The sequence below is a fragment of the Drosophila albomicans genome, chromosome 2R (genome assembly GCF_009650485.2).
Source record: "Drosophila albomicans strain 15112-1751.03 chromosome 2R, ASM965048v2, whole genome shotgun sequence".
Taxonomy (NCBI): domain Eukaryota; kingdom Metazoa; phylum Arthropoda; class Insecta; order Diptera; family Drosophilidae; genus Drosophila; species Drosophila albomicans.
This window is the reverse complement of record NC_047631.2, coordinates 11,358,131-11,384,019: the sequence shown is the minus strand read 5'-3', so window position 1 is coordinate 11,384,019 and position 25,889 is coordinate 11,358,131. Positions and strand designations below refer to the sequence as shown.

The 25,889-nt window shown below is 41.7% G+C and overlaps 1 protein-coding gene across 3 annotated transcripts in view; it reads left to right on the top strand.

Annotated features, from left to right (window-relative positions):
* Positions 1 to 25,889, top strand: part of LOC117573744 (AF4/FMR2 family member lilli) — a 37,610-nt gene that overhangs the window by 3,216 nt on the left and 8,505 nt on the right. The window contains exons 1-2 of one of the 3 annotated variants that reach the window (XR_007955197.1): positions 14,059 to 15,240; positions 15,342 to 16,910. The exons of 1 other annotated variant lie outside the window; for it this stretch is intronic. Coding sequence is in view for 1 of the 2 variants with exons in the window: in XM_034257124.2 (XP_034113015.2) it covers positions 15,229 to 15,240 (12 nt within the window). In the remaining variant the exon portion in view is untranslated. Of the gene's footprint in view, positions 1 to 14,058; positions 15,241 to 15,341; positions 16,911 to 25,889 lie in introns of those variants that run through there. One more of the 3 variants, XM_034257124.2, reaches the window with a different exon arrangement.

The window sequence follows — 25,889 nt, the reverse complement described above, 5'->3', positions numbered from 1 at the left end:
GTGCTAAACACATTTAACGACAACTACAACAACAACAATGGCAGCAACAACAGCGAAGGCAACAAGAGCAATAACGATAGCGTCGTGTCGCAAGGGGCGGGGGGCACACAAAAACGATTAAATTAAAAACCAAAACAAACTAAAGAAACGAGCAGCGACGTCGACCGAAGCAGCGCCACGCGAGACGATGACAACAACTACAGCAACAACAACAACAGCAATAACAAGGAGAGATACTCGCACAACATGTTGAGTACACCAAAAAAAAAAAAAAAAAAAAAAAAACAAGCAAAACAACAACAACAAGAGTAAATGCGCCATAGCTGCGCATAATAAACGTCAATTTAAAATGCTAAAAGCTCGACGGCAAAGTCAACGTCAGCAGCGCAGTCAACGACAAAGCAGCCGGCGACAATAATAATAAAAAACAAAAAGAGGCGAATCGCCAAAAGTTAAGAAGAAAATACAACACACACAGACACACACACACACAGGCAGACAGACACAGTGGGAGACATGGCGACGGCCAAAGTGAGCAATAAAAAAATAACCCTTTTTCCGGTTTTTTGTTTTGCTTTGCAGTTTCTAATCAAGAGAAAAATACATAAAAAAGCGAAAAAATGCTGCTGCGGCGAATCACTCGAAATGACGTCGGCAGCGACGTCAGCTAATTCTTAAAACACACACAAACATACTCTATGCATGGGTATGTATGTAGGTGTGTCTGTGTTGTCAGTATTGTTAGTGGCGCTGTGTGTGTGTGTGTGTGCCCTTAAGCCTTGCTAGCTGCAAAAGGAAACAGACAACAAAGATAGCGACCAAGAGCACAGCTGATGGAATTGAAAGAAATGCCAATTGGACAACACAGAAACTCGTTAGCACTACGCTTCGTATAATTAACTAATTGGAATTGCAATTGGAATGACAAGTGCTTGAGCTTGTATCCTGTGTTAAGCTTTAAAGCTGTCAGCCTCAACTTCAACTTGCAGTTCAAAAGCAAGTTTCAAGCTAAGCAAAAAAGCTTCACCGCTAAATGTTGTAATTATGTTAATGCTTTTGTTTGTGACTTTGTTTACTATTCGCACTGATGCGATCAGCTGTTTTGAATACTACTCATTGACTCACCATTGACAACAATCAGCACAAGAGCTGCCCACGCTGTGCTGATTACTCGAGTTTCACAGTCGCTGCCAATAAAATGCCCTGATAGCTTACTACTACAACAACAACAACAGCAATAGCAGCAGCAGCAGCAGCAGCAAGAGCAATAATAACGGCAGCTATAAAAAGCAATAAAAACAATAAAAATCATCTCACAGCCATTTACATAGCGATCAAAACAAAAACAAGAGAAACACACACACACACTTACTCAAATACAGCTGAGGCACACGTTCCGTGACCGGGTCGGCGACGCCGACGCTGACGGCTACAGCGACGTCAATAGCAATGCCGGTATCATAAATAATTTCGATTTGACTTATATTATTAGCTAAATAAATAAATATGAATGAAAACAAAAAGAAGAAAAAACGGCCAGAAGCAAACAAACAACGAGAGGCCGAGGCATGAATGAATAAAAGACAAGCCGGCGCCAGAGACACTGATGCCGACGGCGACGTCGACGTCGTTGCCAACGCCAACGTTCAACGTCAGCAGCGCTGCTTAGCGTGAGAAAAACCATTGAAATTGTCAAACAAGACCAAATCGACAGCAGCGACGACGACATCGGCGGCAAATACGTAATTTTGTGTCTCTATTAAATGACAATCAAAACACTCACAAGTTACCGCGTGAATACGAAAAGTGATTGAATAGAAAGAGAAACAAATGCCGATCAAAAAGAATAATTCACTCGCTTGCTCTTTGTGTGTGTTTGTGTGTGTGTGAGAGTATTACTCAATATACAATATGTTCTATATTTTTACCTGGTTGTAGGTCAGGCGAGCAAAAGTGGCGCACCGTAAATTGAATTATGCCCCATAAATGGGTTTAGCAATGCCGGAAAATATTGCCACAGCTCTAAGCGCAAGTGCAAGTACTTCCTACTTTGACTACGAAACATTTAATAAGCTCACAGTTAATTCACTTACAGTAATTCTTTTTGTTGTAATAATGCCAAACTAGCTAGCGTACATGTCCAAAAACTTAGAAAACCTCGTTTAATTATGTATACGACAAATACTTGAGCACGCAATTTATGTTTTGTATTGATATCTTTAAATTATTATTTTTTTACTATAACACGATACTTACCATTATTTGAAACATATCCTTACTAGATTAACAAAGAGAAACTATGATTTCATGAAGTGTACGACAATTACTTTATCTTTCTTTTAATATTATATATTATATTAATTTAACTTTAATTTGATTAAGCATACGACAAGTATTTTATTCGCACATTTATCTTTCTTCTCTGATTTATATTTTATTATTTTAAATACATTTAAAAAAATACTAATATCTCTAGATATTCCACTTCCCTTATTATTTAAAAAGACTCTCTCACTAAAATGTAATATCTATTTTAAGGATCAATATATTTAAGCATTACATTGGTATATAATTGGTGTATATGCAAATTATATTTAGTGAATTTAAAGTTAAATATTTATATTCTAATAGCTCCAATTCTGAAAGATTGCCTTCATTTTACCTACTTGATTATTAACTTCTTCCTCAATTTTGTTAAAACCGAACACTTGCAGTACAATAGATAATAAATAAATAATTTATTAACCGATTTCTGTCCTTCAAGTACTAGCAATTTATGTTAGAAGGCAAATTCACCGAATACTTTATAAACTCGTTTTATAGAAATAGAAATTAGCTTTTTGAAATGAACAAATATAAAAGCCACAAATATGTTGACTTCAGTTTATAATAATTCTCAGTCTGCAGACTGTCATCACCTCATCATTCTAGTGGACAAGTATCTATCGAGTATGAGTTATAACATTTTATCTTTAAAAATGTGCAGATAGGTGAATGTCTCTTTAGCATTTTGTTAAAATTTTAGACCTTCGAGTCAATTTTATTGTTGTTTATATTTTTTTCTTAAGTCTGAACTGGATTTGTTATGCTGTCTTGGGGTCAATGGAGGTCTTGAACTTCTAGTGCCTGGCGAAGGTAATATTTATGTATGTATATATTTTTGCTTTTGGCCAATCGAAAAGTTGAATTTAATGAAGAGAATAAAAACGGAGTCTAAATAAAGTTTGAGTTAAGCTTTCCTGATTGTCGTGCCGTCTCGACGTAACCTCAATTGGAAATTGCAAGGCGCCTAACAGCTGTTGCATTGTCGATGTTGTTGTTGCTGCTGCTGCTGCAACAAGGAGCTAACTGATAGCAGTAAACGAGTTGCAGACCCACGCCCCCTTCACACCCATTTACCATTTACCCATTCATACACTTTTGGCGCACGAACTCGCGTATCAAAACAAAAAAGGCAACGACGTCGACTGCAGCAGCGACGTCAACAGCGACGTCGACGTTGTCGTTCTGAGCACAATTAATAAATTATAGACGGTGGCTGGCGACGGCATTGGTAGACATTGTCCAAAAGGCAAAGCAAAGCAAAGCACAGCACAGCACAGCAGAGTAAAGCAAGCACAAGCAGCCACCCAACATGGCGTCACGTGTAGTAAGCGACGAGAGTGGGAGAGGGACAGCGAGAGGTAATGGTATAGGAGCCCGAGCGAGAGCCACAGAGAGTGAGAGAACGTGAGATGGCAAGGAGGAGGGACAGAGTTGGCGGTAGCAGCGGCACGCGAAACAACTGATCAAAACAAAAACCGAAAAAACGAATTTATCATTACAATTACAACAAGGCAAAGGCAATAAAATTAATCAGCAATTCAAAAACTGCAAGTGCTTGTCGCTGTCGTTGTTGTTGGTGTTGTTGTCGTTGTTGCTGTTGCTGTTAGCGTTGCTGCTGTGGTTGGTTTAATAACCCGAAATAATCGCTGGCAGTGTTTGTAAGAAGAGGAGGAGGAGACATATGTGTGCCAGACAGAGATGCACAATATAACGCGTAGAGCTGATGAAGTAGAGCAGAGGCAGAAGCAGACACCGTTGTCGTAGTCGTAGTCGCTGTTGTTGTCGTCATCATTAAAACAACATAAAAAGTAATAAATAAATATGAGTGTGTGAGAACGAACGACCTTCAACTTCCTACCCCTGCTGAGCCATGTGTGTTATGTATGACGACGATGGCTACCTGTCTGTCTGTCTGTCTATCTGTCAATGTTGACGTCGCCGTCAGCGCCGCTGCCTGTTGACATTGATACGAGTGGCTTCCAACTGTAAACTGTAAAACTCTTATACAAAAGCACTAAAGAGCGTTAGACAGAGACGGAGATGGAGACAGCGACAGTGTGAGTGGCGAGTGCAAGTGCAGAGCAATCAGCATAAATTAAAGGCGAATGCAACATGTGACTCTGTCTGAGATTTTTCGGCTGATGCTGCGCGACGTCGCTGTCGCTGTCGTTGTCGTTGTCGCATCGTCTCTGCAATGCTAAATATTTTGCATATATGCAAATGCAAACACTCATACACATGCACACGTTCAGCGCACACACAGCCATAATCGGATTGGGAATGCACCTTGCACAGCGACGTCGACGACATCGTCGCGAATTCGAACTTGTTTGAAGTCATTTTTTGGGCGCAAAGCAAAAGAGAGGCAAAGAGCGCGCACTCACTCGTGAGCGACAAAAGACGACGGCAGCATGTTGCATGCAATAAGGAGCACAACAACAACAACAGCAACAGCAACAAAGAGAAAAGAAACACACACAAACGAAGAATAGCATCCACATTGAAACGGAGCAGCGTCGTAAACAAATTAAACTAATAAGCGCAAAAAGGAGCACCGAACGTAACCATAAAGAAAACTGTAAGAGACGACAGGCAAATGCAGCACGCTGACTGCAGCAGCGACGTCGCTGCCGTTGTAGCCGTTGTTGTTGGCGCAACTCTTGCTTGGACTGTCGAAATCCATTATAACCTCAATCGGCAATCGCATTTCTTCCTTCGAGTGGAGCGCAACATAACACGGACATAAACCACTACGAAAGGAGCAGTGTCAGAGAGGGAGAGAGAGAGCGCGAGATGAGCGAGAGCTTGACGCTCGAGTGGGTGGGACAAGTATGTATGTATGTGTGTGTGTGTGTGTTTGAGTGTGTGTAACAAAAGAGCGAGAATGGCGAATGTAAAATCATCAAAACTACTCACAACAGCAGCAATAGTAGCAACCACAGCAGCAACAGCAACATCGACAGCAGTTGCTGTTGCAGTAGTGCAGTAAAGTTGTTACTGGTTAGCAGATTTTGCTTTTGGCCAACTCTAATCCGACTAGAAGAGAAGAGTTTCAGGGCAATAAGAAGAGAAACAGGACAGCAGAAATGGAACGACTCGTAGTTCGGCTTAGTTATTGGGAATTGAAATGTAGGAACAACCAGCAACTGAAACTGCAACAGAAGTACTGAAGAGCATATGAGAAGCTTAAAGTTTTGGGGGGCTTATGAAAGCTTGCTCCCCACCTCTTCACAAACTTGCATGCATATAAGCACTTATGAATTTTTGGCGGTAGTAAATAAATTCTGTTTAGAAGTAGACACTGCATTACATGATAAGCTGCTTAAATGACATGAAAAGCTTTAAAAATAACTAAAATTGCTGACAAGCGTTTCCATTACAAAATATTCGAATCATATATGGAACGAATATTATTATTTTTAGACCCATTTTACTATAAATACATTCCCACTGGGTCATATTCGAAGCGCACGACCCAATAGAAATCGCAAATATCTTATCTTTAGTTTTATTTGCACCTGACTGCGTTTTGTCATTGATCGTGAATGGGACCAACTGGAAAAGACTATGGAATAAACGAACGATCGCTTCCCAAAAGAGCAACAAATAAAAATAGCCAGACACACACAGTTGTTTTGTTGTTTCGATGATTTTGAGAGTCGATCCGAGTCGAGTCGAGTCGAAACGTTGTGTCGAGTCATCCATCAGAAGAGGGGCAACAGACACGGCTGCCGTCGTCGTCTCCAAAAATAATGGCAGATACAAAAGACAGCTACAGCTACAGCTACACAGCTATATGGCTATAGAGTCGACTGCAAAACATTAACAGCACAAGGCCAACAGCTGGTCGCTCTGGTCTCTGGTCTGAGATCTTTGCTTATGTCTCGTGTATCTCTTGGTTGCCGTTCCACATTCATCTGCGCCGAACCTGCAGCATTTTTAGTGATATTTTCGAGTAACTAGCACACACAACAGCAACAGCAAAGGCAGCCGAACATGTTCAAAAGTTTCTCGGATGCGACAGCGGCGAACAACATCTACAACTCACACACACACGCTCAGATGCTTAGCAAAATGTAATACCAAAATGCTGCTGCCAAATGTTGTTGGGTTGCCCAACGCACCCCCGCAGCAGAGCACCCATTACCCATTATCCGAACCTCATACTCAATCTCAAACCCGAACCACGCCGAACCGGCACTCGAACATACAACGTCGCCTCGCTTCGTTCACCAATTTCATTTCAACATGTTTCCAACAACAAAACAGCCTGAACCGGAGTCGAGTCAGGCTAACAGATCTCGCAGCCAGAGTTGCTTTTGCTGTTGCTGTTTCTGCTGCTGCTGAACATCACATCCATTCAAACGCAAAAGTATCTTAAATTTTTTGTTTTGTTTGCCCTCACTCAGCTCTCTCTGTCTCTGTCTCTGCCTCTTCCTCTCCCACTCCACTCTCTTCCCACTATCTGTGCTCCAGAGCCTTCGCTCGTTGAGTGAACCCCCGCAACCGTTGCAATCCCTCGTTGTAGCAATGTGCCCAGTACTTTATAGTCTTACTTTGTTGGTTTTCTACCCACAAGTCTTTCTCTTTTTCGTTGTCGTAGCAGCAACAGCAGCAGCAGCAGCAACGGCAACAGCAACAGCAGAGGCAAAAAAAAAGACCGAGGGAAAAAAGAATTTTTTATAGGTATTATTTCGTTCCCACATACGCGCCGAGGCAAGCGTCAGTCAGTCAGGCAAGCGACGGCAAGGCAGAGCAAGAGGCGGAGAGGCAGAAGCAGAGGCAGAGGCCGTGACAGCGTCAGCGCATGTACAGACATATAAAACTCGATAGTACGTTCAGCCAGGGTTGTCAGCTACCTGAAAATTACATAAAGATAATTTAGTTGAACAGTCGTTGAGTTAATGGTTCAGTTAAATTAAATATGTTATTGATGTAATATATTTTTAGTTATTTCTATAAAGTATATTTCTAAAATCAGTATCAGTATCAGTATCAGTATCAGTATCTGAAAATACTTTAAACCAATAATTTTTAAAATTATTTTTTAATATGTGTATTCATCTTAAAAATAAATGTTTATTAAAGTAATTCTTTATGTGTTAAGACTTTTCATACTTTTACTTATTAAATCGAGAATTTTCTTACATACGACGTTTTAAATTAAGCATTTTACTACATTTAAAACACTACTTTAAACAAAAGTATTTTCTAAAAAGTATCTGCACCGAAGAAAATGTATCTTTTTGATCGCTCAATGCCATTGTGTTTTTGAAATGCCTGGCAACCCTGTGTAAATTGTATTTCTGTTGTTGTTGCTGCTCGCACTGCTGATGTTATGCCGCCTGTCTGCCAGCCAGCCTGCTAGCTTGCCTGCCTGCCATCCCTGCCCCGTTCCCAGCCCTCGTCAATGTCCCATTCCCCACGAAAATCTCCCTCACCAACAACAGCACTAACATTGCCATCGCAAACCGCCTGACAGCCAGCACAGCGCACACGATGCGCCGCACAAATATCGTATCGCATTTACTCGGCACTCGCACCAGACCAGACCAGAGTCAGTCCATAGAGCAGAGCCAGAGCCAGAGTCGTAGCTATATATTTTTGTAGGTTATGTGTATATAACAGCAGCAGCAATAGCAGTGTGAGTCAAAATCGTTGCGATTGTGGGAGAGGCAGCCGAGCGAGCGAACGAACGAACGTCGTCGTTCCATCGAAACGAGCTCCGTCTCTATGTGTGCGTGTGCATGTGTTTGATGTATATGTATGTGTGTCTGAATTGCTGTACGAGGGTATAAAGATTGTGTACATACAGAGTGTACTCGCTAGAAATGTTGTTGCCTTTTATACCAATGATTTGCGCACAACTGTGCGCTGCAAACGAGTGTTCACTGTAGCGCACTGTACATAAAATGTTAAAACTCTGATTATGACGATGACGTTGGTTGAACAAGGGAAACGGGGGCTGAGAGCAACGGCATTGGCAGCAACGACTGCGGCAGAGCGGAGCCAGAGCAACACACACAAAAAGCAACAAAAAAAAAAGAAAAAAGTTTCAAATGGAAATTTTGAATTAATGAACGAAACGAAACGAAATGAACTAAACTGGTTTCATTTGTGCGCTGTGCTGTGCTGAGCCGCGCTGAGCTCAGCTCTGAGTTGTTTTTACCCTCCTTGCTTTTGCTCTGCTCTGCTCTGTTGTGTTGTGTTGTGTGCTGCTGCTGTCTCTGCCCGTTGCTGATGTTGCTGTTGTGCCGCTTTCTTGCGTCGCTCTGTTGAAAATATTTTCGCCCCGAACGAAAGAGGCTAATTAAGCCAAAGGAATTTCTCTGCAATTTTCTGTTGCCGCCGTCGCCGCCACACATACAACAACAACAACAGCGGCAGCAATTGAGCTTTGAAAACTTGCCGTCGTCGTCTTTGGACACAGCTGAGCGCAGCTTTTGCTAGTTGAAGTAGGAAGTGGACATGGATGTGGATGCTGCTGACACTAAACTACAGCTAAGAAGAACAAGAGAGAGCGAGAGGCATTTTCGGCAGGCAGCGACATTGACGACGCTGGGCAGTTAGAACATGTTCGCTGATCGCTTTGATTGCTTCGCCGTCGTCGTTGTTGTCGCCTTCGCCGCAAATTCGTTTTTCGCCGCACGTTTGATTTTGCTTTGTTTTGATTTGAGTTTTTTCAAGGCAATCAGGTGCAATATTTGTTCCCACTTGACTCTCTGATCATCGCTGCTCGCTCGCTTCGAATGCTTCGGTTCCGATTGGGCGCCTTTTATCTTTGTTTATCTGTTTGTTTGTTTGTTGTCTACGAGATTCGCTCGTTTTGTCTTGCAAAAAGCAATCTAGCAAAAGCGGAAATGAACGGGATGGCCTGGTCAGAGCAGTCGAATGAATGAACACTGAATGCTGAACCGATCAACGGCGATCGAGATCGAGTGGTTCGCTCTCGAACAAGTGCAACACAGAAAGCAATAGCAACAACAACAGCATCGATCGGAACGTGTTCCCTATGGGTTTGTTCGATTGCTATTCTGTTTGTTTCTTTCCCATTGCAACTGATTGTTGTTCCTGGCTACCGCAACTGTTTCCTGTTCAACTGAAACCCCATCTTATCATTTTATTGTGGTGTGTTGCATTCGAGACGGGGTCAGTTCTTGAACCAAATAGCTGAGACAGGTTGATGCGGTAAGGCTAAGAATTGGATCAAAGATTTAATTTTGAAACTACCTGTAATATTAAAATTCTCTTTGATTTGTGGATACATTTCGATTACCATTCTCATTCATTAAATGTATTCATTCTTAAATATGCAGTATGCAGTCTTATTTTCCACTGAATTTTCTAATTTAAAGTGATACATCTTCGCACAAAATTTAAGATAATGACAACTGAAATTTTTAATTTGATTGTAGGATCTTATATTCTTAAATTTAAGCGTTCATAATAAGGTTATTGTTGTGCATTGGGTGGTAGCATACAACATAAATATAATTAGTGAAACTAACACCTTTCAAGCACAAATTTTTATCTTATTCCAAGTTTTAACAGTTCTGTAACAAGAGCAGCAATTGCGAGTCTACAATAATTTAATATTCTTAATAAGAAGGTTTAAATTAAAGTTGAAATTTTCGTTCAAGCGTTTTACTATTAATTGTGGAATAATTATTGATGCATTGATATTTGTTTTAAGTACTTACATACTTATTTTAACTACTCTTGTTACATCATTGAGTTTTATCATTATTTGAAATATTTGTATGTATAAATTTACAATGAATGCATACAAATAATAATATAAAATCTATAATTTATATCATATATCAATAAAATGATTCTTACACATTTATCAAGGCATTTGCAATTAGAATTCAGGCAAGCCATAAAAATTTGCAATGGTATTTTTAATAACATAAATTTAAGTTAAAGCCTTTTTAATTTAAGTGTATTTCGAAATAAATTTAACACACAAAGTCAATATTTTAGGCTAATATTCTTTTAAAAACTAACTTGTTATTTGCTGAAATATTAATAAATAAAAACTTAACGAAGTCTAAAAATTGTACGTGACAATTTTAAAAACAAATTGCTTATCTGTTGATAGTTATCACTAACGATTTTGCCAGTAAAATATGTGAGAGTTTGGGGCTATAAGAGACAGCCATATGGGATAAAGACGTATGTACTTATAGTATTGTATGTAATATATTTTAGCTTGATTGGTTGCTGTTGTTGCTACCATTTTATTGCAGCAGAGTGAAAAAAGGCATCAATAGGTTTCTAGTCACAACAAGACCAAGTCGTGAGGTGCACCACCAAAAAATATGCAGGATGATGGTTCCTGGTTGCCTGCCACCTGTTTTGCAACACGATCGCGCTTTTTATAAGCAAGTTTTTTATTTTTATGTTGTTGCTGCTGCGGCTGTGGCAGCGACTGTGGCTTTGGCTGCTGCAAGTTGGTTGCTAACAAAAAAATAAAACCCGTCTAAATCTATAAAAAAAAGAAAAGAAAAACGAAGCAACATGTGTGCGTTTGAGATTGCCGGCAAAAGCGGCTAGCACTCAATGAGGACAGATGTGTGCAAATCGCAATCGGCAATGGGAACGTGCGAGTGAGATAGCGAGAGTGGACAGGCGTCTGCCACAAGCACTGTCGGAGAGGGAGGAGGAGGGAGCAGTGGGTGGTGCGATGGGGTTGGCAGTGCCTCGAAGTGGGTGCGTTGGGAGTGCTGCCAAAGCAAAAATATTTGCACGACGCAGCCTCACACACACACACACTCACACATAGACACATAGAGTGTGAGGGGGCGGTTGCGCAACGCAGCTGCGACAGCGATGCCAGCGATGGCAGCGACGCTGACGTTGACGGCGCTTGCATTGAACTCGGAAGTAAACGCAATAGAGAATAATAAGCGAGTATAAAACCAAACCAGTTAGCAACATGCAACATCATAACATATTCAAATCGCCAGCTGCGACGTCGACAGCGCTGCGCAGCGCAGCATCGCGACGTTAGCGACAACGTTACAACAGCAGCAACAGCGACTGCGGCGCTTTTACTCTCACGTGAAAAGTTTGCTGCTCAGGCAACGCCGTCACGAATTAAACTAAACAACCACCCGACATGGCAAAAAAAAGAATAAATAAATAAAGCAGCAACAAAAATATATCAAGCAACGTCAGGACTAAAGCGAAGTGCCAGACTCGAAGATACCTTGCATTAGACGAAACTTACACGAATGCTTTTGAATTCTAATTAACATATAACATGATATTCACTATTAATTCTCATTCAATACTCATCGGAATTGTGAAAAGTTTTCTTTACTCCCTCTTAAGTGGTAAGATCTAACTGATTCTAAAACGGATCTATAAATTTTGAATATAAGATTTGTAAATGGTCGGGTGGTAACTTAAAACTCAAAAAAAATAAAAAGATTTGTAAATGGAAATACCTTTTTATATAAAATATTAAAATGCTAAAAATTTGCAAATCTTGAAATAAAGTTAATAGTACTGCTGATCCTTATTACATTTCTCAATATTTTAGAAAATTGGTATAGAAATGAATAAATGTTATAATGTTGGAAATGTAGCTCTTAAGAAACTTAAATTTATATTATATAGTAGAAGCATTTAGCAAGTTTACTCAAAAGCTTTAATACTTGAGATACACCTTTGCACTGTGATTAATATAGGGTAGCTTTTGCGGCAAAGAATTGAAAACCCCGTTCGCTTTTCGCTTTGCCAAAAGTAATGACATCATGTGAGCCATCCGACGGAACGACGACTGAACGGGGCAACAACGATGCTGTTGTTGTTATCGTTGCTGCTGCTGCTGTTGCTGCTGCGGCGCACGCATCGATGCCGCAGATACAAAAGCAATAAAAACAAGAGCGAAAAATACAAATGCCGAGAAAATTGGTTCAGGTTCAGGCGGGCGCTTCGTTTAGAGTCCGCGTCGTCAGTCGCCGTTTGTCCACAGCCTGCTGAAGAAGTCGAAACTCACAGAAGCCGGAGACGAACAAAACTCTCAATGAGACAGAGTTGCAAATTTGATGCTGCAAATGCTTTGGGTGCTGACCTTCAATCAAAATTCGCTAGGCGAATTAGAATTGGCGCGCGATTTGCTTTCCGATTTGCCAAATGCAGTTGTCTTTCTTGTTGTTTCTTTTTGGGGCCAAAAAGATAAGCTGGTCAACAGCAGAAACAGCAACAGCAACAGCAACAACATAGCAGCCAAAGAGCTGTGGCAGCAACAGCAGCAGCAGTAAAGCGAACGGCAAAAATGTTTCAAGGCGAAATTCGCACAACGACAGCGTCGCTGCTGCCGTTGCTGTTGCTGCTGCGTCATGGTAACAACAATAACAACACAAACAGCAACAGCAACAACATTCGCCTGGCAGTCAGTCAGTTCGTCGCATAAAATAGCACAGAGCGCACACGAAGCGGGCGACGAGCTAAAAACAACAAGCAAAAAGTACCTGGCACGGCAGCAGCAACAACAACTACGATCAACGACGCTGACAACGACGACGTGCCCAAATGCCCAAGCACAACTCGCAGATACAGATACAAATGCATGACTACAGCTACAGCTACAGTATAGCTATAGCTATAGCTATAGCTGTAGCTTCAACGCTGAAATAAACAAAAATGTTGAACAAAAAGCAGCGACGGTGACGACGACGGCAGCGGCGGCGGCGGCCAGCAACACACAACACACTATAGAGTACATCGCATCAGCTTGCCCAAGAGCCACAGTTGCGAGCTCGCGAGTCGAGTTTAGTTTTAGTTTTCGCAGCGACGGCAACGGCAACAGCGACGGCAGTTTTCAATTTTGCCTTCCACTTTGCCGTTGCCTTCGCACATACCACACGAAACGAACCTAACGAATGAACAACTCATACACACAGATACACACTCACACACACACATGCGTCAGAGGCTTCTCTCTTTGTGTGCGTGTGTATGTGTGTGTGCTCTGTGGAAATGTACCTTTATATAAACGACGACCCAGCACAACGACAACAACAACACTACATGAAATCCCAACTGACAAGACTGCCAAGCACACACACACATACAATGCTTGTGTATGTACATCATCTATATATACACACAAAATATATATAGCATGCCCGTTTGTGTGTGTTAGACTGTTACTCAGCGCTGTCTCAGAGTTGCCATACTGTTGAGAATTGTGATAGCATTGGAAATCGAAATATCTCTGCGACAATAGGACCAAATATTATCGAGCTATTTATGTATCAGTTTGCGATTATCAGAATCCCAATTGCGAAACTTTTTAAATGGGTTTATAGATACAGGAATTAATATAAAAGATTTTTAATGCGTATTAGTTAGGTTTGTAAATATTGTTTTTACAAAACATATGTTATAAAAGTAAATTTTGTAGATGTCTTAATTTTATTTACAAATATATAAAATTGAAAACAACTATATATTTAATAATTGTTGTAATCATATATAGATATTATAGAATAAATATTGTATTAGGTATACACAATGTTGGTTATAAATGAAAACGTATCGAATGCATTTCAGTCGGCTTAGCCTGCTAGTTGTATAACGCTAGTTCAATCAACGACACTTTCAAATATTACCACTTGAACCGCGTATCAGATCTGGCAACGCTAGCAGCATTTAAATAACAGCCGCTGCTGCTGCCACTGCCACTCCTACGGCCGACAGCCGGGGCCGTTTGCACAACGTTCGCTACGCCTCAATATTGCTTTGCTTTAGTTTTGTTGCTGCGTTGCTTGCCTTTATTTCACTGAAATGTTCATGCTGGCAACGCTGCCGATTTCGAGTACAGCTGGCAATGCCAGGCAGCTACAGCTAAAGTGTTGTCGCTGCACACACACCACACACTACCCTGCTGCTGCTTGCCATTCCCTGCCTTTCGACCGACAAACTCGTTCAATTTCAATGCTTTTTACATAAGTGCGCGTCGTTCGCTTGCCTTGGTGCGAGCAGAGCGACGAATCGTACCATCTCTCTCTCGCTCTCTTGCCCAGTCAGTCGTTCGTACATTCGTTCGTTTCTTCATTCGTTCGTTCGTTCGCTCTCACTGCTGTTGTGTTAGTGTACGCTGTACGCTGTACACTGTACAGGGGTGCATTTACTAAATCTATCTGTAGTTGTGTATGTGAGCGTGTGTCTGTGTTGCTTGCTTGCTTGCTTTGTGCCTGCTGGCTGCTTCTTTAGCGCTGGCCAGTTTATTTGTGATTTTAGCATGGCAGACTGAGGTACACGTCGCTCCGCTATTTCGTGTCGAACGCAAAACACCGATACGACAAAAAATTCGACGTAAATTTTCTGTCTCAATACTTTGAGCAGCAGCGCGCGTAATTCAAAGTTATCACAACAATTCAAAATCTTTGCAAATTAAAACCAAGCAATAACATTTCAAAAGTGTGTGCAAATATTCTAATTCATTTTAGAAGAAATTGGCGAAAGTTAAATGGAAAATTTCACCAAAAAAATTCCAAAATAAAAATAAAATATATATTGTTATACCAAGTGATATACAAATAGAAACAGATACTTGTGAACATAGTCAGTGCTACAAACAAAAAACAAATAATGCAATCTGTTCATTGTAATACGGTGGGCCAAGCGGCTGTCTCCAGGCTTCACCCACTGACTGACCTGTGAGTTACCGCCAGGAATTATAATCCAGTGACTGAGATTAACTATTAAACTAAACTTACTGACAGCAAATAAAACAACTCTACCAAAGAGCCGCAAGGTGCAACAGCAAGAACAACACTACACAATTTTTTTTGGTTCATTCGCTTCGCTTCGGCCTTTGGCTATTTTGTTGGTAAATTGGATAAACTCAGTGAACACGCAACTCTCCCAACGGCCCAGCCGAAAATGTGCACAGAGGTGAGTCTTCCTTCCTTCCAAAAGATATAGTAATATAGGATATATTTAACCGATCAGTATATTCATATGTGCCCCATTGACTGCTGTACCAATTGGACCAGTCATTTGGCGGGCTGCATAAATCACGGGGTTGTGCAACCAGATACCTGCTCTTCATGCAAGTGCAGGCAGTTTCCCTTAGGTAAGGGTTCGCACATAAGATCAAACGATTGCCACAGTACAGCTAAACAATGTAGTTTTCAATGTTTTGAAAAATACACAATAGTTGAAGTAAGGGAGTCTAAAATATCTGTGATCTGTTTGGGTTTCAATAATAAAGAATGTCTTGTAATCAAAGAGGAGGACTTGAAACAGAGATCGGCACAGACGAATTAGAGTGCAATTTAAAATATAGTTAAGATTAGTATTAGCTAATATGACCATCTTACACATTTCTTATATTTGTTGATTACCATTTCTTTTACCATTTATCTTAATAATAAAGTATGTAGCCCATATAACTGAATTTGGTTTTAGACAAAGATAGTATTAATATTATTAAGTCTTACAACTGCATTACATGATCACTGCGTATACTCAATATAAATTAGGACGCCCTGTTATAGCATTTAGCTTTCACACAAACGAGCTTTTAATCAGGTGCTTCGCTGTAGTTTTATAGCAGTCAGCTTTATCAGTTATCAAGAGAACATGAACTTGGCTCAAGTTCACGCAACGCAACTCAAGTTCTAATTGTTTTTGTTGTTGTTGTTGTCATTTCTGGCTACTGATAACAGATTGCTTTAGCTAAACAAACTGCAGCTGACTGAGACTTCCATTCATAAGCATGCATTTTGGTGAATCATTCAGGTGGTGTCTGCCCCGTACTTTAAAGTGTGTGTGTGGCACGATGCGCGTTGTTGCACCTTTTACTTAGAAATGCGCGTAAAACTGAGTGGAAGCCTCAACATGTGGTTTCAATACGGAATTCGCTGTGCCGCCTCCGCCTACACTTATTGGCATTGCCTCTCTATATGCGACTCTGTGACTCTGCGCCTCGTGTGGCATGTGCGTGGGTGGTTGGTTGGTTGGTTGGTTGACTGGTTGTTTGGTTGGTCTACTGGCTGGCTGTGCTTTGGGTCTACGTCTCTATGAGAGGGTTTCTCTATGCATTTGAGTTTGTGTGTGCGAGAGTTGATGTCTGTGGGTGGCATGACGTTGCACATATGAATAGATTTCCGTTGAGTCTGCGTCGATGTGTGTGTGTGTGAGTTGCATGCAGGATAACGGCGAGCACAGGCGCAACGCTTATCACAACAACAGCCAGAGCAATAAAGCGCCTTCGTCATGTAAACAATGCAAAAGTTGCACGTGCTCCCGCTACCATCATGCAGCGCCATCTATTGGCACACATTTGCAATAGCGCAATATGCTAAATAGCCGACGACGACGACGATGACGCGACGTCTCTGTCGCTGCCTCTGCCTCTGCATCGGCTTAGCTGACATCGTGATTGTCTAATGCAACAATTGTTGATACGCCGCACGCAGACGTTGACGTCGCAGTTAACGTCGCGTTGCGTCGCGTCGCAGACAACAGCTGACTTTTGGGCCGTTTAATTAATTACATACAAAACTCGTCGGCACAGCACACAAAAAAGTAAATAAATAAATGAAGAGGAATAATAAGAAAACGGCAGCAAAACTTTTTCGTCGACGTTGACGTTGACGTCGCTGCTCATTTTACGTTTTCTCTTTCGTTGGCAGCAAAAGTCGCGTGCTGTAAGACGTCGACGTTAGCTTTGTATTAATCTCGCAGTTCTTGGGCAGCAACAACAGCAACAACAACAGCAGCAGCAGTAAATTTGTTATTGTTAGTGTTATTATTATGGATTTGTGCACTTGCTATAACAAAACAAAATAAGTTTAGCAAGTCGGTCAACAAGTTTGCCATAAAATTGATTATCGCATGACAAAGCATTTTGCGGCCAACACAAAATAATTCTGCTTACGAAATTCGAACTACTTACAACTTGACCATGCTTAGATAGTGCATAACTTTGATTGAATAAAAGACATAACAGATACATACTTCATATTGCAGTTAAGTTTTGAAATCGAAATACAAATCTAATTTGAATACAAAATGTTAGTTGGGTTTCAATAATTTTCGACAATTTTGCACATGAAATGTATATAGTAAAGTATTTTAGAATTTTCCGAAAGAGTTTTTATCCGACTTTGATTATTTTATATATTTGAACTATTAAGACAGAAGAAAAGCTTCGAAGAAAGCAAATAAAGAAGCAATGTTGTTTATTGAGAGTAAAAAATAAAGATATTACATGAAGGTGATATTAACATTTGAAGTTTTTGGATAGGAACTCTAAAGTACAGAAAAATGTTCACAATAATTTCAGAAGACTTTTAGAGATAGCTCATAATTTGTTAATAAGATATTACAAATAGGATATTCTCAAATTCGCGATTCCAATTTAAGTTTTCTCTTACTATGCGCTATAGAAAGTATTTCACTTATGATTAAGTTAGCTGTGACACTTTTAACGAAATATAAGCGAGGAACAATCTTCTGATCAATGGTTTCTTGGAACTAATTAAACAATTGAGTATTTATTGGCAATAACTGACCATAGATACTTGAAGAATAATTTGCAACAATTTTCACTTAAAGAGCAGTTTTAATTTTGACCTTATCAACTTCGCCCTGTCACTTATCGCTCTATAATTTAAACATGAAGTTTTGCCAATTAGTTATTATGTTTATAGAGTTTTGTTTGTTTTGCTTAAGGGTATCTCAGACTTCGAGTTCGAGTTCGACTTCGACTTCGACTTGGGTAAAGCGAATACAACATGTGCGTATACGTAATATGCGATGCGAGTCAGCAAAAGTGTGTTATCATTATTTTCCTTGTTCTTTTTTTTAATTGTTCTTTATAGCTGAGTGTGAGTGCGACAAACTACGAGTGAGTCGCTGTCGCTCTGTCTCTGTGTGTGTGTGTGTTGTTATTGTTTTTGCTGTTGTTATTTCATATTAGGGTGGTGCAAATTCCGGCACGAGACTTAATTCACTTAATTGAGCAAGCAGCGCCGGCAGCCGCGACTGCGACGGCGACGCTAACTGCGACTGCGACGCCAACTGCGACAGCGGGAGCATCGCTATTATTGTAGTTCGACCCGTAGTGAGGAGACGTTGCCGGCACTCTGGAATTGGCCTCGGCTCCTCGGTCACATGCTTGGTCGGGCCTCCTTCTGTCTTCCTCTTCTATCCTCCTCCTCTTGCTGTTCCTCTTGCTCTTCTCATCGTTGTTGTTGTTGTTGGGCATTTGATTTCACTTTCAGATACATTAACACAAGTGCGCTGAATGCGCACGCCTTTTGAGTTATTGGTAGCAGAGGCAGCAGCAGCAGAGCCAGTTGTGTAGTAAGAGGAGAGGAGGCGAGGGGAAGAGTAGGCCAGAGTCTGCGGCATTTTCTTTGGCTCTTCGATTTTATGAATGAAATCGCGAAGGAAGGCGAAACGCGACTCGGTTTGGTTTGGTTTGCTTTGCATTGGGTTGTTCGTTGGGGTTGCCTCTGCATTGCTTTATTTGCATGCATGTGGCAAGAGGCAGGACACACACACACACACACATACACATACACACATGTCTGCTGCGGCTGCTGCCATAAAAATGCCTTTGGGGGGGCTCGACTTTGCTTTTTTGCTTGCTTGCGACGCGTCGTCGTCATTGTCCTCGCTCTGCATATGTGCGTGTGAGTGTGTATGAGTGTGTGTGTGTGCTGCCATTAATGGCATTATTATCCTTTTTCGCAAGGCATTCAAGGGATGCCTGCTGACTGCTTTTAATTTCGCCTGCTGCTTTTTCTTAAACTTGTTGCGTCGGTCAAGTGCATCGCTGAAAGCGAAATTCGCTCAATGATAAACTTTAAGCGATGATAAACAAAGAAAATGCAAAAAGGCAACGTGAAGTAAAGAAAAGAAGGCGCTTTTAAGGGTTGCCTCAACCCCTCTCAACAACACCTTCATTTGGTGCGCGCCAAACGTAAAAAGTCTCTTCCTCTTGGCGCAGCCTTGACGCAAAAATGTAAACAAAATGCCGCATGGCCATTTGGGTAACTGCCACACACACACACACATACACACAGACAGTGTATAAGACGGGTTAAAAGCTGTTGGTGGCTTTCAACTAGTCGCGCATGAGTAATCGACTGAAGTCACGACTTTGGAGAGGAAACGGCGTCGTTAGATGAGCTCAAATTTGTTGTGAACATCTCGCATAAAGTTGCTTAAATTATTAATAATAGTATATTCATATCTTAGATATTAATCGAGTGCTATCAGCGAACAAACTCTATCTCTCTGATAGCCATCGACCTTTTGTCTAATCAAATCAAATTATACAATAATTATTCTAATTACTCGCACTGCTTTGCTGATAAGAAACTACGCCTACTATCAGCTGGTTTATGTTCTTCTTCGCAGAGTTCAAGCACCTTCACCATAAAGATATGTCCAGGTTTTACCTGCATGCATTTGCAGTCATACAATAGTCTCATTATATTTCAACGGGGGTTTTCCCTCAAGTGTTCGAATGAAGTACAAACTTGATTTATTGATGTGTATACAACAAAAAGAAGAAACACTTGGCAATACTTCGAAATCACTAAATAATTCGTTAATAACATTTATAATTTAAGATGAGAGATAAAGAAAATATATTCTTAATTTTTGGTTTATTCCTAAAAACATTGTAAATAATTTTTTTTTATTGATTTATTTTCTCCATCACAAACTATTAAAGTTACATTTTAATGTCTAGACTTCTTTAATTTTTTCTTATTGAACCTCTCAATAATCTGTAAATTTAACTGATTTATCAAAATACTATTTTATTATATACATCATTGGGATTCATACAATAGTTTTTCTTTCTTGAACTTCATTTATTTAATTTGCAATTTGTTTGTACCCATTTCACTTGCTAAATTCGTACAACATTGGCTTGACTAACCTTGTGCATCACTGTTGCACTGTTGCATGTGGCAAGAGCAACGGCGAATCAATCAGCTGACAAATTGACGACAATCGCAAGACATTGACCATCGTTGGGTTGCATGGCTGTATTCGGTGTTTGACCGATTGACTGGCTGGCTGTGCTTAAGAGATTTACAAACTTGCAACGTGCCACATGCTTATATGGTGGATTTACTACGCGCTGCGAGTGTGAGTGCAATGCGAGTGCGAGTGCAATTGTGAGTACTCCTCTGTTATGGCGGTTAATGTATGCCCAAAGCGCGCAAACAACAACAACAACAATAACAACAACGACAAACAGCTGTGGCAGGCAGAGAAGCAGCTTTAGCTCTTGTGTTGCACAAAATCTTATCAATGAATGCGCATCACTTGCACTTGTTTGCTTGCTACCTAAGCGAGTTGGGCGCCAGTTGTTGGGGGATTCACCGGCGACGACGTAAATGGCGCGACGACGACGAGGCAGTTGATGCTCGATGCTTCATGATGACGCCAACGATGACGTGACGCGTCATGCAAGCAGAGTGCAGCAGCCACAAACACAAATACGAACACAGACGCAAAGCCTCAGATACAGATTGAAATACATGACTTTGAGTACGTTTAAGGCAAGCCAAACATAAGCGGACTTGCAGCAGAGGCGAGTGTGGCACGCATACTATTAACATTATTAAATCGCTTGCCACAAATTTGCGGTTGCGTCACCTACTTAGCAGCGCCGCCTGCCACACAGAGTGGCAAGTGCGCTAAAGGATAACCAAGCGAACCAAGCAATGTGTCGTATTTTTTTCCTTTTTTTGTTGTGCTCTCTGCTCAAAATTTCCATTAAGCTAAATTAAAGTTATCGTGCGGCGGCAGCGCAGTAACGCCAAGCAGTCTCCTCATCCCTGCTCCTCCCCTTTGTCTTGCTGCTTTTCCGAGCGCCTCTTCCATTTTCATTTCCCATGCTCCCCCCGCGCCACACGTTTGACAATCAACGACGATGACGACGACGACGACGACGCAGCGTCGACTCAACTCTCGTTCTCTGCCCACGTACAACGTGCAATTCGAAAAGTGGTTTTCATGGCCCACAACCAACAGCAACCACCTCCAACACCACCGCCACTTCACCAGCATTACCACTCTCCACTCTTCATTCACCACCTTCTCTTTCTCCCCCTGCTTCACCATCAAGCAGCAGCAGTCCAATTCCATCCAAAACCCACCCAGTGAGAGTCAGAGTCAGAGCCATGTCGAAGCATAGCCTGGCATTCAGGCTTCGTAGTGCTGCTGCTGCTTGCCTGGCAGAGTGGTAGGCTTTATTATGTCAGACCCCAGGACCCAAACACCGAGAGGGCGAGAGCGCATTTCACCCAATTTCATTATATTTGCCAACGTTTTTAGCTTTTATACGTCATGGCATATTTCACCACACACACACAAACACACATCTATATATATACACATACACACACACACACTAACGCATAGAATCCCACCACCATGAGCCACCCTCGGCCCACTTGGCATTTGCCAAGCGACAGACGAACTGACTGTCGTTCGTTCCGGCTGTCGTTTGTTCCCTCTGTCGTTCGTTCCGTCTGTCGTTCGGTCTGTTGTTCGCTTGCTTTTTAGAGACAGTTTCGGGTTTGAGTTCGGACTCGTGCATAAAAGCCGGTTCGACTCGACGCCACTGCGCAGGCACCAAATTGTGGGTGGTGGGTGGTGCGTTTGGTTGTGTATGTGTGTGTGTGTGTGTGTGTTTCGTAAGGTGGTTTTCGGCTGCCAGTGCTGCCAACCCATTATAATATAAGGAATATAATATTATAATAATGTCAGGCATAAAGCACAGAGAGCGAGAGGCAGGATACTACGACAGGCAGCAGTTTGAGTCAGCTTCGTGGAGGCAATAGCAGCAGGAGTGGCAAACCCGTGGGCGTTGGGACACACACACACACTCACACACACAAAGAGTATATATGTGTGTTGGTGTTGTATGTGCGAAATAAGGTTATTTTATAAACAGTTCCAGAGTGTTTGAGGGGGGGGGGGGGGGCAGGCGATTGCTCTGGCTATCTCTATCGCTCTCGCAGTGTATGCATGTGTATTTGTGTGTGTGTGTGTGTGTGGTTGGGGGGAGTTAGGGATGGGCGCAATCCTCCTGGTGGGTGGCTATAGTTAAAGAGTCTTCTTGGCTGTTGTGTTATGCTTTACTTTATTGAATGTGGACTCGGCAGTCGCAGCTCGATCTGAGCTATCGTGGAGTCACGTTGACGCTGACACGACATCGTCAGGAAAGTGATGTTGAATTGACACCCAAGTTACAATGTTGAAGATCATTGTGTACAAGATAGATCTGTCAAGTATTATGCAAATCCAGACATAATAGATAATGTTCGGTACAAACATCCATATATGTTTGTATCGATCTGTTTTTTGTCGAGTTAAATCTTAAATTTATCGCAAAGTATTGATAATTTGCCGTTATTTCTTTTGAAATTATATAATAGTTTTTATGCGTCCAAATCTTAAATGTACTACAAAATCAACCATAAGAAAGTACATATATAGCATATTTTATTCTTCAACCTAATTTCCTAAACTTTTAGCAATGATATAAATAGTTGTCGAATATTAAAGCCACTAATAGATCAACACTAGATAACGCGACTTAACCTCAAACAAAGCATCAAAAGCTACTGCGGGATCTGTGGAACGTATCGCATGTAACATAATGTATTTAGTTAGTTTCGCACATTCAAAAAGACGTCAATTTACGCGCGCTGTCGCTGCTCCTCAATAATCCACCACAAGAGGGCAGGCAACCTTTGGCAATTCAGCGAACATGCGAGGCCAGCATATGATTACGAATGCCAATGTGAATGCGACTGCGACTGAATACACGTACTCCACACACTAAAGCTCACCACGAGGCGAGAGGAATAAAGCAAAAACAACAACAAGCAGAGAAGCAGCATTCACAGCTAAACGGCAGAAGGCACCCTCCAATAAAACGTCTGACCAACTGTTTTTGCCATTCTAAGCGAAATGCACTAGAAAACGTCGGTGCTGCTTCTTCTTCCTGCGCTTTAAAGTGTTTTCGAAACCTAAAAGCAACAACAACAGCGACAGCAGCAGCAACGACAATTTGAAACAAAAATCGGAACGCAACACTGCCAAGTCAGTCGCAGTCGCCATCGTCGGTGCCGCCATCATTTATTTTTCGTTGTCGTCGTTGCTGTTGTTGTTGCCTCTTTTTCTGCTACGTACTACAAAATTAAACTCGAGTCTCGGAACGAACGTTCGTTCGCTCGTTTGAACGGGCAACGTTGCGATATTACGTCCCTCGCTATCAACACAGCAAAAGCAACAACAGAGCAGTATATACACACACTCGCTCATATAACAGACATACATATACATATACATACATACACTCGGCAGCAGCAGCGTTGTTGTTCCATCATCATTATTTACCAGCAGCAGCAACGTCGCTGTCGCTGCTTTGTTGTTTTTACCCTCACTCACTCACTAACATACACACACACACGCTCTTCTTCTTCTGCTTCTGCTACTCAGCCATCCACTTCTCTTGTTCTCTCTCTGTCTCTCCGCAACGACCCTCACTTTATTTTTAACTGTGCGACTGTACTCGCTCGTTCGCTCTCGCTGTATGCCTGTGCTATGCTTGTATGTGTGTGAGTATGCATATACGTATATGTATGTATATATGTATGTATGTGTGCGTGTGTATTTTTATATGGCATTCTCTCATTCCACACTGACGCCGAGTCAGCATTGCGCGGCCCGGCTGCGATGTGGAAATTGTGTGTGGAGCGACGTCAACGTTGTCTTTGTTTTTGTTGTTGCTGTCGCTGCTGCTGTTGATGTTGTTGCTGCCTTTGCTTTTGCTGTTGGCTGACTGGCCTGGCCTGGCTGTATATTTCAGTGTACACACTCACACACTCATACAATATATACAGACATTTTTTCCATAGTATTTCGTTGTTGTAATTTTGTGTTTACTAAGCGGGCCGCGGCGCGGCTTGGTGAACGTACAACACAACGTACGCCTTGATAGCTTTGGCTGCCTCTGCTGTTGCTGTTGTTGTTTGTGGCACTGGCACGGCCGCGTTTCATAGCCGCTGTGCAATTTGCGCAGTGTACGAAAACGACGATGACGATTGTTAACGGCAATTGTCGTTTTTTTGTTGCTGCTCTTTGTATTTTATATGTTTTTGTTTCAGTTCTTTTCGATAAGTTTTTGGTTTTCGGCCAGCCCTGGTTGGCAAACGATTAACAAGCAGCGCACTTGCCGCTGTCTTATCAGTTGCTCGTGATAAGCGACCGCAACAACAACAATGGCAGCAGTAGCGTCGTTTACCGTTACCTTAGTATGCCAAATAAATTTGCATGCATTGAAATATTGATGCTGATCATGATCAATGCGCACAGCTGCTGCTGTCGCTTAACTATCAGTCAGTCAGTCAGTCAGTTAGTCAGTGGGTGAGACTCGAGTCTCAACTACAATCAACAGCACTAAAAGTGACGTAAGGTTTTCATAGAAGATAGTTGAGGCGCGTGATAAGCGCTAAATGTGCTGGGAAGGATAGTAGTTGAAGGTTATCTGATAAAGTTTTCTGGAATTGGGAAATGTTTGAACGCATTGATAAGCTGTACGGGGAACTACAAAGACATTTACTGGGATGCCATGAAGAAGGAGGTTCAGCTGATATCCATACCCATATCACTCAAATATAGACACATCCTTCGATCATTTTCTGATTAGCCTGGGTAGCAGGTTGTTGGGAAAAAGAATTTCCCCCGGTCATCTAATATCGATTATGGACAACTCTCTCTCTGTTGCAGTTGTGATTGATCGATCTCAGGTAGAGCCAGATTGGAAAAAGGTCGCACAGCTCACACCGTGTCTAATGTGTCCCTTTTGAGGATTAATGCTCTAGGTAGTTGAGGATTTTCGAGTGCTTAGAGAGTTCGTTCTCAGCTTACCGACGAGCGAAGAGTGTCCTTGCTGTCCAGGAACTCGGTCATATAACTGCTGCTGATTATAATTTCCGGCGTGCTTTGCCTTTCTTTGTTTATGAATATGCAAAAACTGGAAACCAAAAAAGGAAAACAATAAATAAAGGAGCGAGGTTCATTGACCAAAAGTCGTGACTGGGGCAGCACTTCCACACATACACACACACATAGACAGACAGACAGGATACATCGTAACCCGTAACCCACAACAGTTGCCCCATCTCACGTCCATCAGCTGTGTTGTGCCTTGCAAATTTTCAATGTCACCAATTGCGCGACGCCAACTTCTCTGCCCGCGTCGCTGCTTATAAATCTTCGACACGGCAACGAAAAAAACCGAAACACAAAAAAAAAGGCCCCCTCCTAACCCCTTACACACACAAACAGACACACACATACAAGCACACACATAGCGAAACCGAAACGAAAAACCACCAAAGCGAGCCGCATTGAAAATTGCTCTAAATTCGCCAAAAACAGCTGATTTCGCTTCCTGCAGTCGCAAATCGACAAGAGCTGCAGCAACAACAACAGCGACGACGACTCCACCATGTAGCATCAACATCGGACTCTCGCCTCGCAGTCGTGTGGCG